The sequence below is a fragment of the Phodopus roborovskii genome, unplaced genomic scaffold, assembly GCF_943737965.1.
Source record: "Phodopus roborovskii unplaced genomic scaffold, PHOROB, whole genome shotgun sequence".
NCBI classification, from domain to species: Eukaryota; Metazoa; Chordata; class Mammalia; order Rodentia; family Cricetidae; genus Phodopus; species Phodopus roborovskii.
The window spans coordinates 21,084,116-21,101,478 of record NW_026126549.1 but is presented as its reverse complement, the minus strand read 5'-3'; the positions used below and the strand labels follow the sequence as shown (position 1 = coordinate 21,101,478).

General features: G+C 44.1%; 1 protein-coding gene across 8 annotated transcripts in view; it reads left to right on the top strand.

The window, feature by feature from the left end:
- Ablim3 (actin binding LIM protein family member 3) overlaps positions 1 to 17,363 on the top strand; it is a 114,702-nt gene that overhangs the window by 48,705 nt on the left and 48,634 nt on the right. For all 8 annotated transcript variants that reach the window (XM_051201135.1, XM_051201134.1, XM_051201141.1 and 5 more), the window contains 2 exons: positions 9,381 to 9,564; positions 11,133 to 11,245. In XM_051201135.1, coding sequence (XP_051057092.1) covers positions 9,381 to 9,564; positions 11,133 to 11,245 — 297 coding nt within the window. The remainder of the gene's footprint in view (positions 1 to 9,380; positions 9,565 to 11,132; positions 11,246 to 17,363) is intronic.

Genomic DNA, 17,363 nt, shown 5'->3' with positions numbered 1-17,363 from the left:
CAGAATTTTTCCCTGTAAGATAATGAACAAGATGGGAATATCTGATCTCTCCACTAATGCCTAATAGTATGCTGGATTAGGCAATAAAATTAAATTTAAAAAGTGTACAAGTTGAGAAGAAACAATGAAACGTCCCCAGTGCAGATAACACAATCTCATGTATAACCCAACCTATGTCATGCATGGAAAAAAAAAACTAGTAGAACTAACAAAAATGGTTCAGAACATGAGATCAATATTCCAAACCATTTGCATGTTTGTGCACTGGCAATGAACAATTGAAAATAAAATTGAGAGGGCTAGAGGTCTATAGCTCTGTGGTAGAGCACTTGTCTAGTATACACAGGCCCCAAGTTCAAATCCCAACACTATTAAAAATTAAGTAAAACCGAGGAAACAACTCCAAGGGCTAGTGGAATGGCTCAGTGGGTAAAAGCACTTGCCAACAAGCCTTCCAATCTGAGTGTGATCCCTGGAACCCACACGGCTGAAAGAGAGAACTGATTCCCACAAGTTGTTCTCTGATCTCCACACATGCACTGTAAATGCACGCACAAGCAACACACAATAAATACATTTTTAATAGTCTACTTACAATAGTAAATATATACAGATAAATATAACAAAACATAAAAAAACATATGACAACTAGAAAATACTAAAGCAAACAGAAAGCCATCCTATCTTCATGAATTAGACTGCAATGCTGCTAAGATAGCTTGAATTCAGTTGGGTCAAAATAATATAATGTCTAGTCAACTCCAGTTGTCATAACAATACAGTAGACTGGGTGGCTTAAAAACAGAATTTTTTTTTTGGCATTTCTGTACAATAGTACAGACTCAGGATGTGTTGGACTCCTGGCTTGCAAATAGCCACCATAGTAACATTGTCTCTACATGGTAAACAGAAGGTGAAAGGGGAGAGAGACACACAGAGAAGACAAGAGAGAGGGGGGGAGAGAGATTTCCTTATAAGGAATCTAATGCCATTCATTACAGGGCTCTATTCTCAAGACCTCATCTAAACCTAAACTTAATTATCATAGGACAACTACATCCCCAACCACCATCAAAGTGGAGGGTAAAGCTTCGGCATAAGCATTTTGAAACAGCATAAATCAGTCCACAAAATTCATAACAAATTACAAAGAACAAACAATGAAAAAGAATACTGAGGACCCAACACTTCTCACAATTAAAACTTGCTACTAATAAATATAATAAACGTGCAGTGTGGCGCTAGCACAGAGATTGACATAGCAATCAAGAGAGTAGAATCAAGTGTCCAGAAATAAACCTTTATATTTATGGCCAGTTTATTTTCAATAAGGGTGCCAAGATAATTCAATAGAGAAAAGCAAATATTTCTATAAATGGTTCTAGGAAAACTGAATATTCAGAGACAAAAAAGAGACAGTAAATAGACTGTTTCTTACAAACATATAAAAATTAACTCAAAATGGTTCAAAGACAAGCATATGGGCTAAACTGTAACATTTTAACGAGAAATAGATGAATAAACCATTGTGTCTTTGAGCAGGGCACCAGCTTCTCAATACTGAAAGGAGACTCGGCAAAGGAAAAACAGGCAAATTAAAAACACTTAATTTTATGCTTCAAAATACACCCTTTATTTTATTTTCTTTTTTGAGACAAGGTCTCATTTTGAAGTCCTGGCTAGCCTATAACTCACTATCTAGACAAGGCTGACCTCGAACTCACAGAGATCCATCTGACTCTGCCTCCTAAGAACTGGGATTATAGGAGTATGCTACCATGCCTGGCTTAAATACACCCTTAAGAATGTGAGCAGATAACAGCCCACATGAAAGAAAATATTTATTCATCAGATATCTAATCAAACAGTGTCTAAGCTATGTAAGGAATTTTTGCAATGTAATGATAACGATAACCTAATTTCAAAATGGGCAAAGGAAATGGCATTTCTCCAAAAAAGTTATGTAAATATCCCATAAACAAATAAAAATGCTCAAAATCATTAGAACCCAAAGACAGCAAATCAAACCACAATACACACAATTTCTCATACAAAGGATGGCTAAAATCAGAAAAGCTCAATAAAAGTGTGGAGGATGTAGAGGCATTGCGACCTTGTGTATTGTGGGTGGGAATATAAACAATGATGCTATCTTACAGACTGTCCGGCAGTTCCTCAGAAGGTTAAGCCTAGAATCCAAAATTCCACTCCTAGGTGGTTTTTCATTTTAAGAAAAAAATAAAAACAGAGTCTGCTGAGATGATTGACAGAGTGAAAACTGGATCTCCCAGCCCCATGTAAAATGCAGTTAATCCAAGTGATGGTAAAATGGGAAGTGGAGACAGGTGGATTCCTAGGAGCTCATGAACCAGCTAGCCTGCCTTGTGGAAAAGCTGCAAGCTAAACAAAAACTAGAAGGCAACTAAGTACCAACAGCCAAGGTTGTCCTGTGACCTCCATACCTGTGCCATGCACACGGGTACCTAGATCCTCCACATACACAAATGCATACACATACACACATGCAAGAGAAAAGAAGAGAAAATACTTCACACGAAGTATCATGCACGATGTTCATAGCAGTACTGCTCATAGTAATTGAAAAGGGAGAATATCAAGCATCCATCAGCTGATCAACTAATACATAAAATACATTCTGTCTATACAATAGGATATTATGCACCAATAAAAAGGGATGAAATACATTCTCCAATGTAAATGGACCTTTGAAACATGTGGGAAACCGATCACAAATATGTATTTCAATCTACATATATGAGTAAGCAAGATTACTGGTTGGAAGAGGTTGAAGAAATAAATATAAGTACTGATTTTAATGGATTTATAGTGTATTTTGTACACCATATTTCAGTATACTAAAGCATACTAAATATGACTGATTTATGCATTTTAAATAGTTGAACTTTATAACATGGAATTGTGTGTCATTAAAGACTGCTCAAAGAACAGTTTTAGACAAAAGCTGAATTTTGCTTCAACAGACCCTCATTAAATGAAATTTTGGACTGTGCTCTGTAGGCAGAAGAAAAGGGACCCCAACATGGAGGAAAAGAGGTGTAACATGCAATGATTAGCAAAATCTTAATGGAAAATGTTTGGCAGTGACAAGAGATAACTATATGATGTATAAACTACTTATATTAGAGAATATTAAGTAATACTCAGAAAAAGCATATAACCTTAAATAATCACAACAGAAAGAAATTTGAACAATAGTTAACCAAATACCCCATTCTAAAAGTTTGAAAATCAAGGTGAGTACGAGGGAAGCAACAGGAGGAACATGGTAGGTTCCTCTGAAAACAACAGATCAACAAAACCAAAGTGAGTTCTTTTCAAATACAAGATAAATAGACAAAGTGATTGAAAAAGAAAGCACTTAAGTAGAAAGAAGTACACAAATGGGCAAAGTTAAAGTTAAAATAGGAAGATACTACGAGTGCTGTTATAGTGAAAACAAGACATGCTATCAACAGTTTAGAATAATATATTTTAAAACTTGGGCAAAAAAAAATCAATCCTGTCAAAATGAAACTTACTAGAAGTTAGTTTTTAAAATGTTAAAAGCTGAGTGGTCCTGTAGCTCCCCAAGATATTGAACCACTGGATCTTTAGTTAAAACTCTTTTGCAAAAGAAAGAGGTGGGGGTCAGTAGCAAAGAACTGGATAAGTAGACTATCTTAAGTTTGCAAAGCTCCAATGAAGTGATGTATCAAGACAGTGGCAGTCAATAGCCAATTCTCCCCACACTCTCACCCCAACCCATAGAAGTACAATGAACATAAAAGCACAATGGCATTTCTAGACTATCAAGCCACAGACGTGTAAAGAGGGGAGCAGGTTAACCAGCGCCACAAGGTACAGCCAGCAAAGCCCAAACTCTAGGGAACTTTAGAGGACAGGTGACCCACTGGAAAGGTGGCTCAGTGGTTAAGAGCACCTCCTGCTCTCGCAGACCAGGATTTGGTTCCTAGCACCTGTACAGCCATCTGTAACTCCAGTTCCAGGGGATCCAATGCCCTCTTCTTACCTCTGAGGGCACCACGTGTACACATGGTACACAGTACGCAGGCATGCACGTACTTATACGTACAAAATCAAATATATCTAAAATAAATTTAAGCCAGGCATTGGTAGTGCACACCTTTAATCCCAGCACTCAGGAAGCAGAGGCAGTCGGATCTCTGTGAGTTCAAGGCCAGCCTGGTCTAAAGAGCTAGTTCAAAGACAGGCTCCAAAGCCACAGAGAAACCCTGTCTTGAGAAACCAATGAATAAATAAATACATACTTCACATAAATTTATAATGACAGTGCTATACTGGATAAACTATAGATTCAGAGCAATTCTAGTTCCTTCCATAAGGTTTCCCATGGAAATTAGGAGTCTGTTAAAATTAAATTCTTGGCAAAAGGTCTGTGATTGTCCATGTCCCTAAGGAGGAACAGCAAAGCCAAGGGCCTAGCCATCATCGCTTACTGTCAGTGTGTAAGTTACTGATACACAGGGTCTTGGAATAAGGTCTGGTAGATAGGCCACAGAACTGAATATAGAACCAGAACAAAGCACATAAGGAAACAGGTCTGTTGCTGGTCAGTGGAGAACAATTAAGCAGCTTCATAAACAGCACAGACATGATTAACTATCCATGTGGGGGAAATTGAATCCCTACTGTATATCCCTCACTAATATTCATTCCAGATGGGTGGACCACAGCCATATGAAAAGCAGTACAACTACACTTCTAGAAAACAACATCAAGGCATCCTTTTAGGATTTGAGAGTAGAGAAGCATTTCTTAAATGTGATACAGAGTATTCAAGACATAAAGAAAATAATGGTAAATTAACAACTGAGGTTGTGCACCAGGGTCTCAATGATAAAGCTCACAGCTGAGGATCTTCCAAACACTTGTTGCTCTGGGTACTGTTCACTGTAAATTTCTCACAATATAGAAGCACCTTAGAAGGGGGTCACAGTGACAAATAAATTGTCTGGATCAGGTTGGCCTGTGGATATTTCTACGAGGGTTGTCTTGGTTGATAGTTGAGGTAGATAGACCCACCCTGAATGTGGGAGACACCATTTCTTGGGTGGATCCTGGATGGTATAAGAGTGAAGAAAGTTCGCTGAATACTCTGTCCCAAGTAATAAGCACAAGCAAGCAGGTGTGTTTACTCTCTCTGCCCTTGACTGTGGATGTGACTATGGACGTGGTGCCGCTTGAGCACCTGACTTGACTTCTCCACAATGATGGCTTGTAACCTAGAACAGTAAACTGTATAAACCCTTTCTCACTCCCCGGCACAAAACGTCTGAGGATGGGACTTCATCGGAAAACATAAAATGAGAAGACTAGGACCACAGGTGTCAGCAGGCACAAGGGAAAAGGATTCATTCCTAAGAGATAGACAAAACACCACTAAAAGCTCCAGTGAGTAAAAGAGCAGGAAATACAAATGGCCCGTAAACATTTGAAAATATTCTCCAAGTTTAAAGTCACACTCCGATACCCGTTCACAGGTGTCACATTCACAAATCAGGTCTCCCCAAGTATTGGTGGTAATGAGGATCTCTGGGGTCTGCTGGTGGGAACATCAATTAAGAAAAAGATAAAAACCTAGAGGGTAGATAATGATGCTCGCAGCAGCTTTTCATAAGTGCAGCACTTGCCAAAGCTGGTCTCAGCAGCGGAACAGCCTCTGCAGCTGCATCGTCCTCATGTGACTTAAACACACAGCCCCCCAGAGACTGCACAGACTCAGAAGGGTACATGCAGAAGGGTCCGGCAATGTCGAGTTCATATACAGGGCATTCTAAATGTTCTTTTATGTGTGGATAGTTCATAAATGGTAAACCTACAAAGAAAGCCATAAGGATGATAAACACCCGATCAGGGACCATGTGAGAAGGGGGCACTATCACTATCATGGAGCAGCAGACATGTTCCTCAGGTGCTGAGAATGTCCTAGTTAAAAAACTAGGTACAGACACATGTGCACACATTTTAATTATTCTTTAAACTGTACAGTGCATTTTCTCTGTGTTATATATGTCACAATTAAAACATTTTAAATATTGAATTACATTGTCCTCCAGGTCCTTCTAACTACAATCTTGAAATTTTATAAAATCTAGTCTTGAACATCTTGATTTCTCTGGTATGATCCCAGACTCACACACCTGATATCTCCATAGTAACAAGCTAGCTCCCTCACCTTACAAAGGAGCTACAGAGAAGCCAGGGAACTTTAAAATTATGCAACACCTGAGATGTAGACAAGGACCACAGACAAAAGTCCAGCAAAATAGTGCATCTCTCTTTGGCACACGCTGTGGCTGTGTGAGATCTACTTCCAGTTGATGTGTTCACAGGTAACGTTCATCTGCATTTTCGATAAGCAGTTCTAAGTTTGTATAATTGTCTTTCTTACTGTACAGCCATATGATCTGCTTTAGTTTTGTTTTTACCTGGGTGGGGGAGGGAGAGAGTTTCCACAAGTAGAGGTCAGAGGACAGCCTCACTTTCTACCTTGTTCAAGATGGGATCTCTTGTCCATTGCTACATACTCCGGGTCAGCTGTCTGTACCTCCCATGTTGCTGTAAGGATTACAAATGTACAAATGTGCTCCACCGGGCCAGCTTTACATGGGTTCTGAGTAACCAAACTCAGATCTTCCTGCCTGGGTAACAGCGGCTTTTACCAGGCATCTCCCCAGCCCCAAGTGATTGACTGTGTTTTTAAATCATTAGACTGTGTGTGTGTGTGTGTGTGTGTGTGTGTGTGTGTGTATTGGCTACCCGGGTGAACTCATTCTCACCAGCTCCTCACGTAGCACATGCCGTGTGTGGCTTTACCTGCCCTCATCCGTATCTGTTGCACTGCCCCTGTTTGCTCCTTGCCTCCCATCACTGCTCCCTACTGTATTTCCAGGAGTCCCTAAGATTCTTATCAACTTTTGCATCCTTCCTCCTCAAGCTCCTTGGAGGAAATGAAGGAACTGATTGTTCCGAGTTTTCTCAGGGCCTCCTGGTTTTCTCCACTGGGAGAGATGGCTCTGGAGGAGGAGTTGGCAAGGAAAACAAAAGAGGGAAAAAAATGAAGGGAAAAAACAGGAGCTGTTTCCAATGAGGTAGTAGGCCATGACCCAACTAATTCCATGAAGCAATTGATCTACCACCTGCATGCCCAGAACAGCCTGTGCTCTGCCTCTGCCTGTTCCCAAGGCCAGGTATTGTTTGAGAGGATGAATTTTCTTGGTGCCTGAAAGCTGAGCCCTTCCTGGTCTCCTGTCACCACTGTCTCCACCATCCACCCTACCTTCCCCTACCCCAGCAAGACTTCCTACTGAATCCAAAATGCCCAGACACATGGAAAGCCCCAAGCTCTTCTTGTGGGCCCACAGGAGGTCAGTTCTAAAATATCAGCCTCTTCAGTTTGCACAGAAGTAAACTCAGGTCCCCAGAAGGAGAGGGCCAAGTTCACGGTCATCCAGAGACTTATGGCAGGGACAAGACTAGAGCCTAGTGATCTAATTCCCAAGTCAGTCCATCCCCCACTGCCTGCTGCCAGCCTACAGAAGAGAGCAAACACTTGCGAGATATGTTTGCCGGCATCTGGAAAACTCTCCCGTTTCCAGTCTGTTCTTTTGCAGAACTCTAGGTAATGAAACAGTATTTACTGAGGTGATGTCACCCATTACAAGATGGCTTCTCATATTGACAGGCTTGGAAACTATTCTGTTGGTTTCCCTACCACTGGTTGGGCTTAAGAGAGCTGCCTTGTATCTACCAAAATCCTCAGGGAACCCCTGTCAAAGGCCAGAACACTTGTTGGGTAGTTTACAGAGAGCCATGATTCTTAAGGCTAATTGTATCATCATCCAGCCCTTTCCACCCAAAGACAGCTTATGTGGAAGCCAAGCTACCAGACAGTGGCCAGATAGATGCACACAAGGGGACAATTCCTGGCTGACCCATCCTGGTTTTAGCTAAACTGGTACACTCACCTGCTTACTGTGGTTTCATTGTCTGCAGAACCCTTTCATTTCCATGGGAGAAACAGCCTCTTTCCATAACTTATCATGTTCATTTCATAAATAAACTTCCTATTGGGCAATCGTATTCCCACACACAAGGCTCCTTTGGTGGGGCTTGCTCCCCCATAAATTCAGTTGTTCGAATACCAACAAATCCATGTGTTTTTCTCTTACCCAACTACTTTTTTTTTTCTACACAATGCCAGGCTGGAGAAAGCTTCCCAGTCAATATCAGCTTGATTTCTCCGAGTCCTGTGACCAAAGTGTGTGTTTTTTTCAGCAATAGGATGTCGTCATCAAGTTCTTGGGGATAGCCGAGAGTAATGGCAAAAGCCTGCATTGTTTTACAGCCTTTAGGATGTCTCACCTCAGCCCCAGCACCAACCAACAGCTCAGGGCTATCCCACACATGCAAAACCTGAACTTCTTAAACTGGACTGATGCCTTCTTCCTAGTGGGATGAAACCGTCTTTTCCTGTGATTTCCCGTCACTCCCTCAGACTCCGCTGCCCCACCCCACACAACCGTGGCTGGCAGCTTCCTGCAGTTGTGTTCTGTGCCATTCCATGTTGTCAATGCTTCACTTGGATGCTACCTGAGCCAAGGATCCTCCCATAGTCCCTCCCTCCACACTTACAGAGTTTCTTTCTTTTTCCCACGGTCTGTACCTACCCCATGGCCCCATCTCCCATAATGAATGATACCCTCTCTCTGTAGACACATTTATCTCTTTGCAGTTCGTGGGTTGTGTATTTTGCATCCATGCCTGCAAACAGACCAACCCTGCTGATTGGCTGCAACAAGAACCAACCAGACACCTCACATTTCCCATCCCATTGCCAAGCCAAATTATCTCCTGTTAAGGATTTGGAGCCTGTGGTGTCCATATTGCTCTTGACCTGGTAGAGAGTCAAGCACATAGCAAGCTCCCAGGCATTTTTTTCAATGAGTGATTCTTTCTCAAATTCATGATAGCACCAGCTGTGTGGCATGTCATGAGTCTCAGGGCCTTGAAATTCATTGTATTGAAAGGACTGTACAATGTCCATGATCTCCAAGGACTATACATCAGAATCAACTGAGCAGTGTGCAAACTGAGCCCTGGCCCCTGGGAGTCCAAGCCAGGCTTCAGCATCTGCCTATGAAGAGCTCAATATGATTCTCATGCAGGTGACACAAAGGCCTATGAGGTCTGACATGCCACCACCCCATGACTCCCAATGACAACGTCAGACACCAGCCTTTCCCCTAGTGAGGATCTTCTGCTTGCACGTTCTCCCTGGACTCAACCTGCACCGCTTCTTCCCTTGTTTCTCCAAGTGTGTGGTTGCGGCCTGGCCCAGTCCGGCTTCTTCTTCAAGAACCAGGAGTACATCTGCACCCAGGACTACCAGCAGCTCTATGGCACCCGTTGTGATAGCTGTCGGGACTTCATCACGGGTGAGGTCATCTCTGCTCTGGGCCGCACCTACCACCCTAAGTGCTTCGTGTGCAGCTTGTGCCGGTGAGTGTCCCAGGGCACCAGGGCCCTTTACCCAGGCCCCAGCGAAGAGGAAGACATGGTCTTTCCCGGCAGCTCCAGAGCATATAGGCCTTATACTAGGCCCTGGGTTTCTGGAAACTTGAGTATGAACTACTCTGGTAGAGCGATGGTTTTCAAACATCTGGCATCTCTACCCTGTCTTGTCACATGCAGTCTAAAGGACTAGTTTGTCCTATGATGACAGCAGGAGAAGGGTCCCAACCCCATGCTTGATGGCATTCCATTTCCCCTCAAAAGACTTCCAAGTATCTGTCTGGTCCAGGCTTCCACACTGTCATCCTCAGGTAGCATAAGGATGTCGGTGATAGACTTCCTCCATCATCACAGTGGTATCTCTTGCTGATAGAATGAATGATCCTAGTAAGTGGCCTCGTCTGTGTAAGCCTGGGTAATAGAGGTCAAATCCACTGCAGCCTCATTGGTTTCATGAAGATGATTGACAGGGTGCATGGAGAGACCTGTGTCCAGTGACTGGCCCGCAGTGTGCCTGCTCTCCCCACTGTGACAGTCATCCAACCACTCTCAGGACGCCTCCTCCCGCCCACTTCCTCTCGCCCACATATTAATTTAGCAGTGTGCACCCAGGCTCTGCTGCATGCCAAGCAACACATTAAGGAGATGGAAACAAAATGAAGGAAACCTCAGCCCTGCCCACAAATGTGTTAAAATTTAATGGCCATCTCTGATTAAGTCATAAGCAGAATACGATTTGAGTACATGTGTGTTTTTATTTGGGAAAAGAAAGTATTGATTAATTATTTTCCACTGGTTAGTTGCCAAATAGAGTAACCAGTTAGAATTTCTGACTAAGGGCTGTATAATAATAACAAAAACAACAACAAATCGAGACAATGAGAATATAGTTTCCCAAATTCCCACCCCAGAATTCTCTCCAGTCTCCCCAGTGTCCCATGTTGCTGATATAAAGAGAGTGGGGCTGCTTACTAAGGGCTAAGCTCCAAGTGCCCCTGACAGGTGCCCCACACCACATGTGTGAAAGCCACCATTAACATTGTTGGTGGTGCTGGGGATCCGTGTGTCATTTATCATTTTGCTGGGAGGGCAGATGGACGAGCTTGAGACCCCTTGGCTGGAGAGACAGAATAAGCACCCAGGAGGAGGTGGAAATGCTGTGTGGGAACTGACAATCTCCTCACAGGGAAGAGGAATTGAAGAACTGTCTAGATAGTGAAAAGGAGAAATTGGCCCGAATGGTCTCTGGATACCTGGGAATAGGACGAACGCTGTGAGGAGTGGGCTGCCTCTCCCTGTTACAGCTGGGAAGCATGAGCTCACAGCCACAGCACTGACTAGCCACTGTCCCGTGATATAACTAGCCCAACAACTCATCCAGTTCTGGCCCCCTGGATCCTGTTAGTGATTCTGTTATTCTGAATGGCACCTGCCTTGTGGGATGCTCCAAAGCTAGTTGCTGTCTTAGATAATACTCAAGCACATGCTCTGTCAGTCACCGGTAGCCACGGGATCTTCAGAACAGGAGAAACTGACTCTTCCTCATTTCTTTGCAGGAAGCCTTTCCCTATTGGAGATAAGGTGACCTTCAGTGGTAAAGAATGTGTATGCCAGACGTGCTCCCAGTCCATGACCAGCAGTAAGCCAATCAAGATCCGTGGACCAAGCCGTGAGTCCTCCCCATAGGCATCTCTCTGTCTGTGAGCACTGCCCTCCCAAGTGTCCTGGAGGGAAGCAGGGGAGGTTCCCACCCTGAGTGGATCCTGAGGCATGACCCAGTTGGCATACAGCCCAGGCACAAGCTCCACAGCACAATTAGGGGAAGGCAGGCTACCTAGCTATAAGGAGTGATAGCCAGAGCCACTCACCAGCTAGTGGGGTAGATCTTTTTCCAGGAGGAGCTGGGCTCCACTGCAACACACGGTCGATCAAGTGTTTTATTATCAGTAGTTCCCAACTTTCAGAAGCTCTGCTAAGTATTAGCAGTTAAATCTCACAAAAGAAGTCAGGAATATCCTGGGAATAAACCCATAGGGCTGTGCTGGTGCCTCCCAGAGTCTGTTTCCAGGACCACTGTGTCAGCTGTGTGGATCAGCAGCTTGTGAAAGGGCATATTTCTGGGCTCATCTTGAACCCGGTGTCATCATTCTGCATGAGCTTTGTGGGCAATTCCTTAACTGTTCCTAAGATTGAGAATGAAATCTAGTCTTGAGAAGGGCATTCGCCATGCCGTACTAATGTTTTATGTTTTATCAAGCCACAGATTTGAGGGGCAAGTACAAATTGAGAGTGTGCGTTAGGCATTCCTACTCTACAGAAGTCTATCCACTCAAGTGACCAGATATTTCAATCACCATTGCAAATGCCCTTGGAGAGCTGTGACTGCATGTACCCACAAGCACACACAGACCCAGCCCCCTGGGTCTCCTGAGCCACATTGAGCTCCAGTGATCTTTCATGTTATATGACACCCTGGCTGGCCCCATCAAGAGAATCAATGAAAATCCATTAGCCTTCTATGCTGCATTACCGTGTGGGAACAGAGGCAGCCAGCCATGGCACCAGCACAGTCAGCATGCTGGAGATGCATCAGAACAAGGAGGGTGAGCCAAGAAGACTCCACATCAGCAGCCCTCAGCTCCCAAGGGCTCCATTACAGTCTGCCTAGCCATGGTGAAGCTGATGGGAGACGCAATGAATGGGCTTCCTCCCTCACCTGCCCTGCCTTGCAGTGGAGTCAGTTCTGTTCCCAGGATGTGATGTTCGGGGCTCTTCCTCCAGTATTGCGGTTTAATAAGGATCAGGATAAACAATGTTTATTTAGGGAGAAATAACTCACAACATAGACAGGTGAACAACAACAGGTTCCTGCTTCCAAGAATTCCTCTGGATGTCCTCCTGACCCATGCAGCTGGCAAGAGAGTACTCTCCTGCGCCTCCTCCGACCTAGTTCCCCAGGTCACTTCTGCCCCTGGCTCCACCCCACAATGGGTGTGGTCAGTGCCACAGAAGGAGACAAAGTGAATATCCCACTACACTCCAGTGTCCTTGTTGATACTCAAGAATAATCTATTATTCTGGCCAGTTTTCATCTCAGGGTGACTGAGTGTGCACACAGCTATCCTTCATAACTCCTTGAAATCACATCCCTTTGATAAAAGACTGGAGACCGGAATAAGAACTGTGGTCCTGTGGCTTATGCTTCTTTGGAGCTCAGAGACCCATGGTCCCATGTGTGAAGTACAGAGGGAAGCAAGCTTGAGTTGGGAGGCTGCCAACCTTCTGCAGCAGACAAAGTGGTCTGTTAGCCTCCCTGAGACTTGGTTTACCCAGCTATGAAAAAATAATGGGATGCTTTAGCATCCTCACAAGAGTGTTGTAAAACGCAGCTGCGTTCCTGCACAGGGATCAAGTTAACATGACTGTTTAAATGCACCTTAGAATGAATACAAGTCAGAGGAATAACTAATAACCATGGATGTGGACAGCAACCCCCTTTATGCTGGAGAGGCAAATGGCCCACCATAATGGGTTGAAAGATCCAAAACCATAAGCCAAAATGACTTTCTCCCTTAAGTTGTGTTATTTGGTTACAGCAGTGAGAGTCCTGAGTTCACTGTCAATTCTCCTGGTGCACTGTGTGTTTTTGTATGTACTGGGGCCTCATTCAAGGGGTGGACTTTCTCAGCTGAGTGAAAGGATAAAACTAGAACAAGTTCTAGAAGAGATATTCTGAAATGTCTCCACCATAATTTTGCAGATTGAGACAGTGAGAGAGATGAGGAAAAGTTAGAAGAGAAAAAAGAAAGAACAAGTGAGCATGTAAGTTGTTTCCAGGGGAACCCAGGTCTTTGGCTTATTGCAGAAAGAAAGGCCTCTACCCATGGATCCACAGAGCAAATTTCCATGAAGAATTTTCTCCAAGAATATCACTGACTGCACTGCATATGCAAGGGAGCCCTGACTAGAGGGCATAGAGAATGTCTCCTTAGTTCCCAAGGAATAAAGAGAACTAAAACCAGGTCCAAAGGATTGGAGAAAAGTATTCCAGGGGAACAGAAATGGACAAATAACAGTCTTTTTTCAAGCTATGCAGGTGTGAAGTTTCATCTCTGTAGAGTGGATATATTCTGGAAAAGCAAGAATAATGTTTACTTAAAGGAAAATAGACATGAACTGTCAAGAGGGAAAAATCATGTTATCATATGAAAAAGAAACACCTCCTCACAGATCTCATGAAGAAGAATCAATAGCAGGACCATCACCACCATTATCACCACAACAGTCATCATCATCACAGTCATCACCATCACCACCACAGTCATCACCATCACCACCACAATCATCACCATTAACACCACAGTCATCACCATCACTACCACAATCATCACCATCACCACCACAATCATCATCACCATCACAGTGATTACTATCACTACCACAATCACCAACACCACCCCAATCATAACCATCACAGTCATCACCATCACCACCACAGTCATCACCATCATCACCAGCACCACCACAGTCACCACCACAATCATTATCATCACAGTCATCACCATCACCGCCACAGTCATCACCATTAACACCACAGTTATCACCATCACCACCACAGTCATTACCATCACCACCACAATCATCATCATCACTATCACAGTGATTACTATCACTACCACAATCACCATCACCACCACAATCCTCACCAACACCACCACAATCATCACCATCACAGTCATCACCATCACCACCACAGTCATCACCATTACAGTCATTGCCATCACTAGTAACTCCTCCATCACCTCTAAACTACCATGGTGTGTATCACCATCACCACTTCTAGCTTTTATTCAGGCATTTTTATAAATGAACAGTTAATATCTCATTTAATCATTACAAGTCTGTGAAGGCAATAAGAGTAATTGTTTTGTAAGTAAGAAAACTGAGACTCGGAGATCATAAATGACTTTTCCAATGTAACACTGATGTTAAGGCATGAGACCTGGCTCTCACACTATTCCCTTCTAGCGAGAGTATGTCTTTCTAATTGGAAAGGCTCTGTCTTCCTAGGCTAGTTGCCTAAAGCAAGGTAAGTAACTCGCTGTGCCTCACGGAGCCCACTTACTTTTGCTGACCTAAATGGAATGATGATGTGGGCAACTAGACTAAAAATGGCTGCATGGGATCTCTAGAGGCTTAGATAATAAAGTGAGAGGTTTGAGAGGAACAGGTGGAGAACTATGTTTTCCACCAGCTGAAGACTGTAATTTTGGAATAGAGAGGCATACAAGAGGAGTGAACAGCTGGCTCAGAAAAACACCAGGGATCGGGAGTGACTCCTTCAACCCTGCCTATGGCACCAGACCCACATGCCCCCAGAGAAGTATGCCCACCAGCAGACAAGGGTGAAAGAAGGGAAAGGAAGGAAAACTCCCAGGAAACAGGAAGCCAGTACAAGGAAGACCAGCAGAGTAACGTGAAAACAAATAAAGGGTATACCAGAATCCTCGAAGGGAATAAGCAAGGCTTCCCTACAAAGGAGAATTATTCAGGCTTCAGATCAGACGTTTGGCAACACATGGGGTATGGGTGAAAAACACAAGAATGTGAAATAGAACAATCCCTTATGTGAGGCCTGCATTACTGACCTGGTTGTAGGGAAGACATTGAGAAGAGCGAAACTAGAGATGAGTCTTTCCTGGGTCGGCTTCTTGCCACTCCAACCACTCCACTCCACCAGCTCCTAACTGTATGCAGCTCAGAGTGCTAAATCAATCTCGGAGGTGTCCCTGTTGCTTGGAGAGATGGTACCTTTACTGGAATGTGGCCATTTCTGCAAACAGCCAGCCTCCAAAGAAGCCTTATTGAAGAGTCAGAGTTTTGATTGTGGCTAACATGATGCCTGTCACATGGAGTTCCCAAGCGAATATGGATGACCATATCAAGTGAAATGTAAAGCATGAAGGGTGAGGGAGAGACAGACCATGGTTGCCTTTAGTTATCTGAAGGAACCATCATGGAGGAAATGAGAAGATTGTTCAAGAACGGAAGTGACAGGATCAGGCCCTTGACAGTCATGTCTGTCCAAGCACAGCACAAACTAACTCAAGAAGGGCTGAGCGTTTGGCATGTGATAGAAGCATGAAGCAGGCACCACCTGTGAAAAATTTCATAGATTACTGTTCTGGATGGGACACTTGGCCAAGGGCTCTGTGAACTTGGAGCCTCTCTGTAAGTGTTAAATCCTCTTAAGGAGCCACAGAAACACAAATGTCATATTTGTGATCTAGAAAGTGTGACCTGAACTACCAAAGCCATTGAATTTTGAAACCTGCGATTTTATTTGGGAGGGTGTGGCCCCAACATTGGGCAGCATCTGTCTGGGCCCACCAGCCAATCCAGGTTTGTATCTGAGAAGGGGGGTGTGAACTGAGGAAAGGGTACAGACAAGTTCACCGGGTGCCCTCCAGACTCTCTCTTGTCTCTTGATTATTTCTTCCCTCAATCCACACTCCCCCCTCAGGTACAAACTAGACAGGTCAGCTGGACCCAACAGATGATGCCCCGAGCATGGGTTATTACAAGGGGAGAGGGGAGTTCCAGCGAGACTTACACACTGATTCCAGAAAAGTGAAAGGGAAAGAGATAAATCTCCACACTCCTTGTTCTCTAGCCTATCTGAAGGCTTAGAGCATTTTGCAGTTGGAGACCTTCCTGCCCCAGCTTATATCAGTGATGTTGTTCTAAAGGTACTTGGCAGCCAAGTATTCCATACTGTAGGAGCTGACTCTAGAAATGGGTCATCGAGTCCCAGATGCTCCCCACAGCCTTCTAAACATACCACGCTTCCTAGACACACCATCTTCTCTTTAGGACCAGATTAAGCACTGTTCAGCCAGGCTCCCCCAAGTCTATATATGGTTCTCCTCATATGCTCCAAAGTGTGTGTGTGTGTGTGTGTGTGTGTGTGTGTGTGTGTGTGTGTGTGTGTGTGTGTGTGGTGATGGCAATAAGGAGGTTTGACCTCAGATAACCTTTGCCTGGTAACCATTTTCCTCTTCTTAAGTGGACCATCTCATCAGCAATATCTGAATTCCTAGGATTTTCCAAGGACCTTGGATGCTGGCTCTATTTCCTGCCCTTCCCACCCCTCTCTACATTCATTGAACAATAGACAGACCAGACCACTGGGCTCTAACCTGCTTTCTGTCCCAGCTCTGGTTCCAGGGTGACAGTGACAGGGAGCGAAAACATACTTCCAGTTTGGGACAGTCTTTTCAGACTCTAGTCATTGCATGTGAAGGAAAGATGAGCATGGTAAATTCACCCCTTTGCCTGAGCACCGTGACATCCAGTCATTCGTGTGTGCTTCAGCAAATGTCCTTTGAGTCCCCGCTCTGTCCCATCAGGCTGGGCAAGAAAATAGATTTAGCAAAAAACACAAGGATGGCCTTTCGCTGTTTTGTTGTTGTTGTTTGTTTGGTTTGGATTTTTTGTTTTTGCTTTGTGTGGTCAGATACTTGGCAAGTATTAAATGGCAAGTAGCCATTTAATAAGGAAAGATTTCTTTTGGCTCATGGCCTGGAGAATATAGTTCATCGTGGCAGCAGGAGCGAGTCACAGCTGTGGCAGTGGGCGCCCACTCACATCTCAGTAGACCAAACAGCGGGAAAAGAGGATGCAGACACCGGGACAGCTAGCTTTCTCCTTTTCTTTTCCTTATCCAGTCCAGGGTCCCAGCCCCTAGGCTGGTGCCACTCACGCTCAGGGCAGCATAGAAATACCCT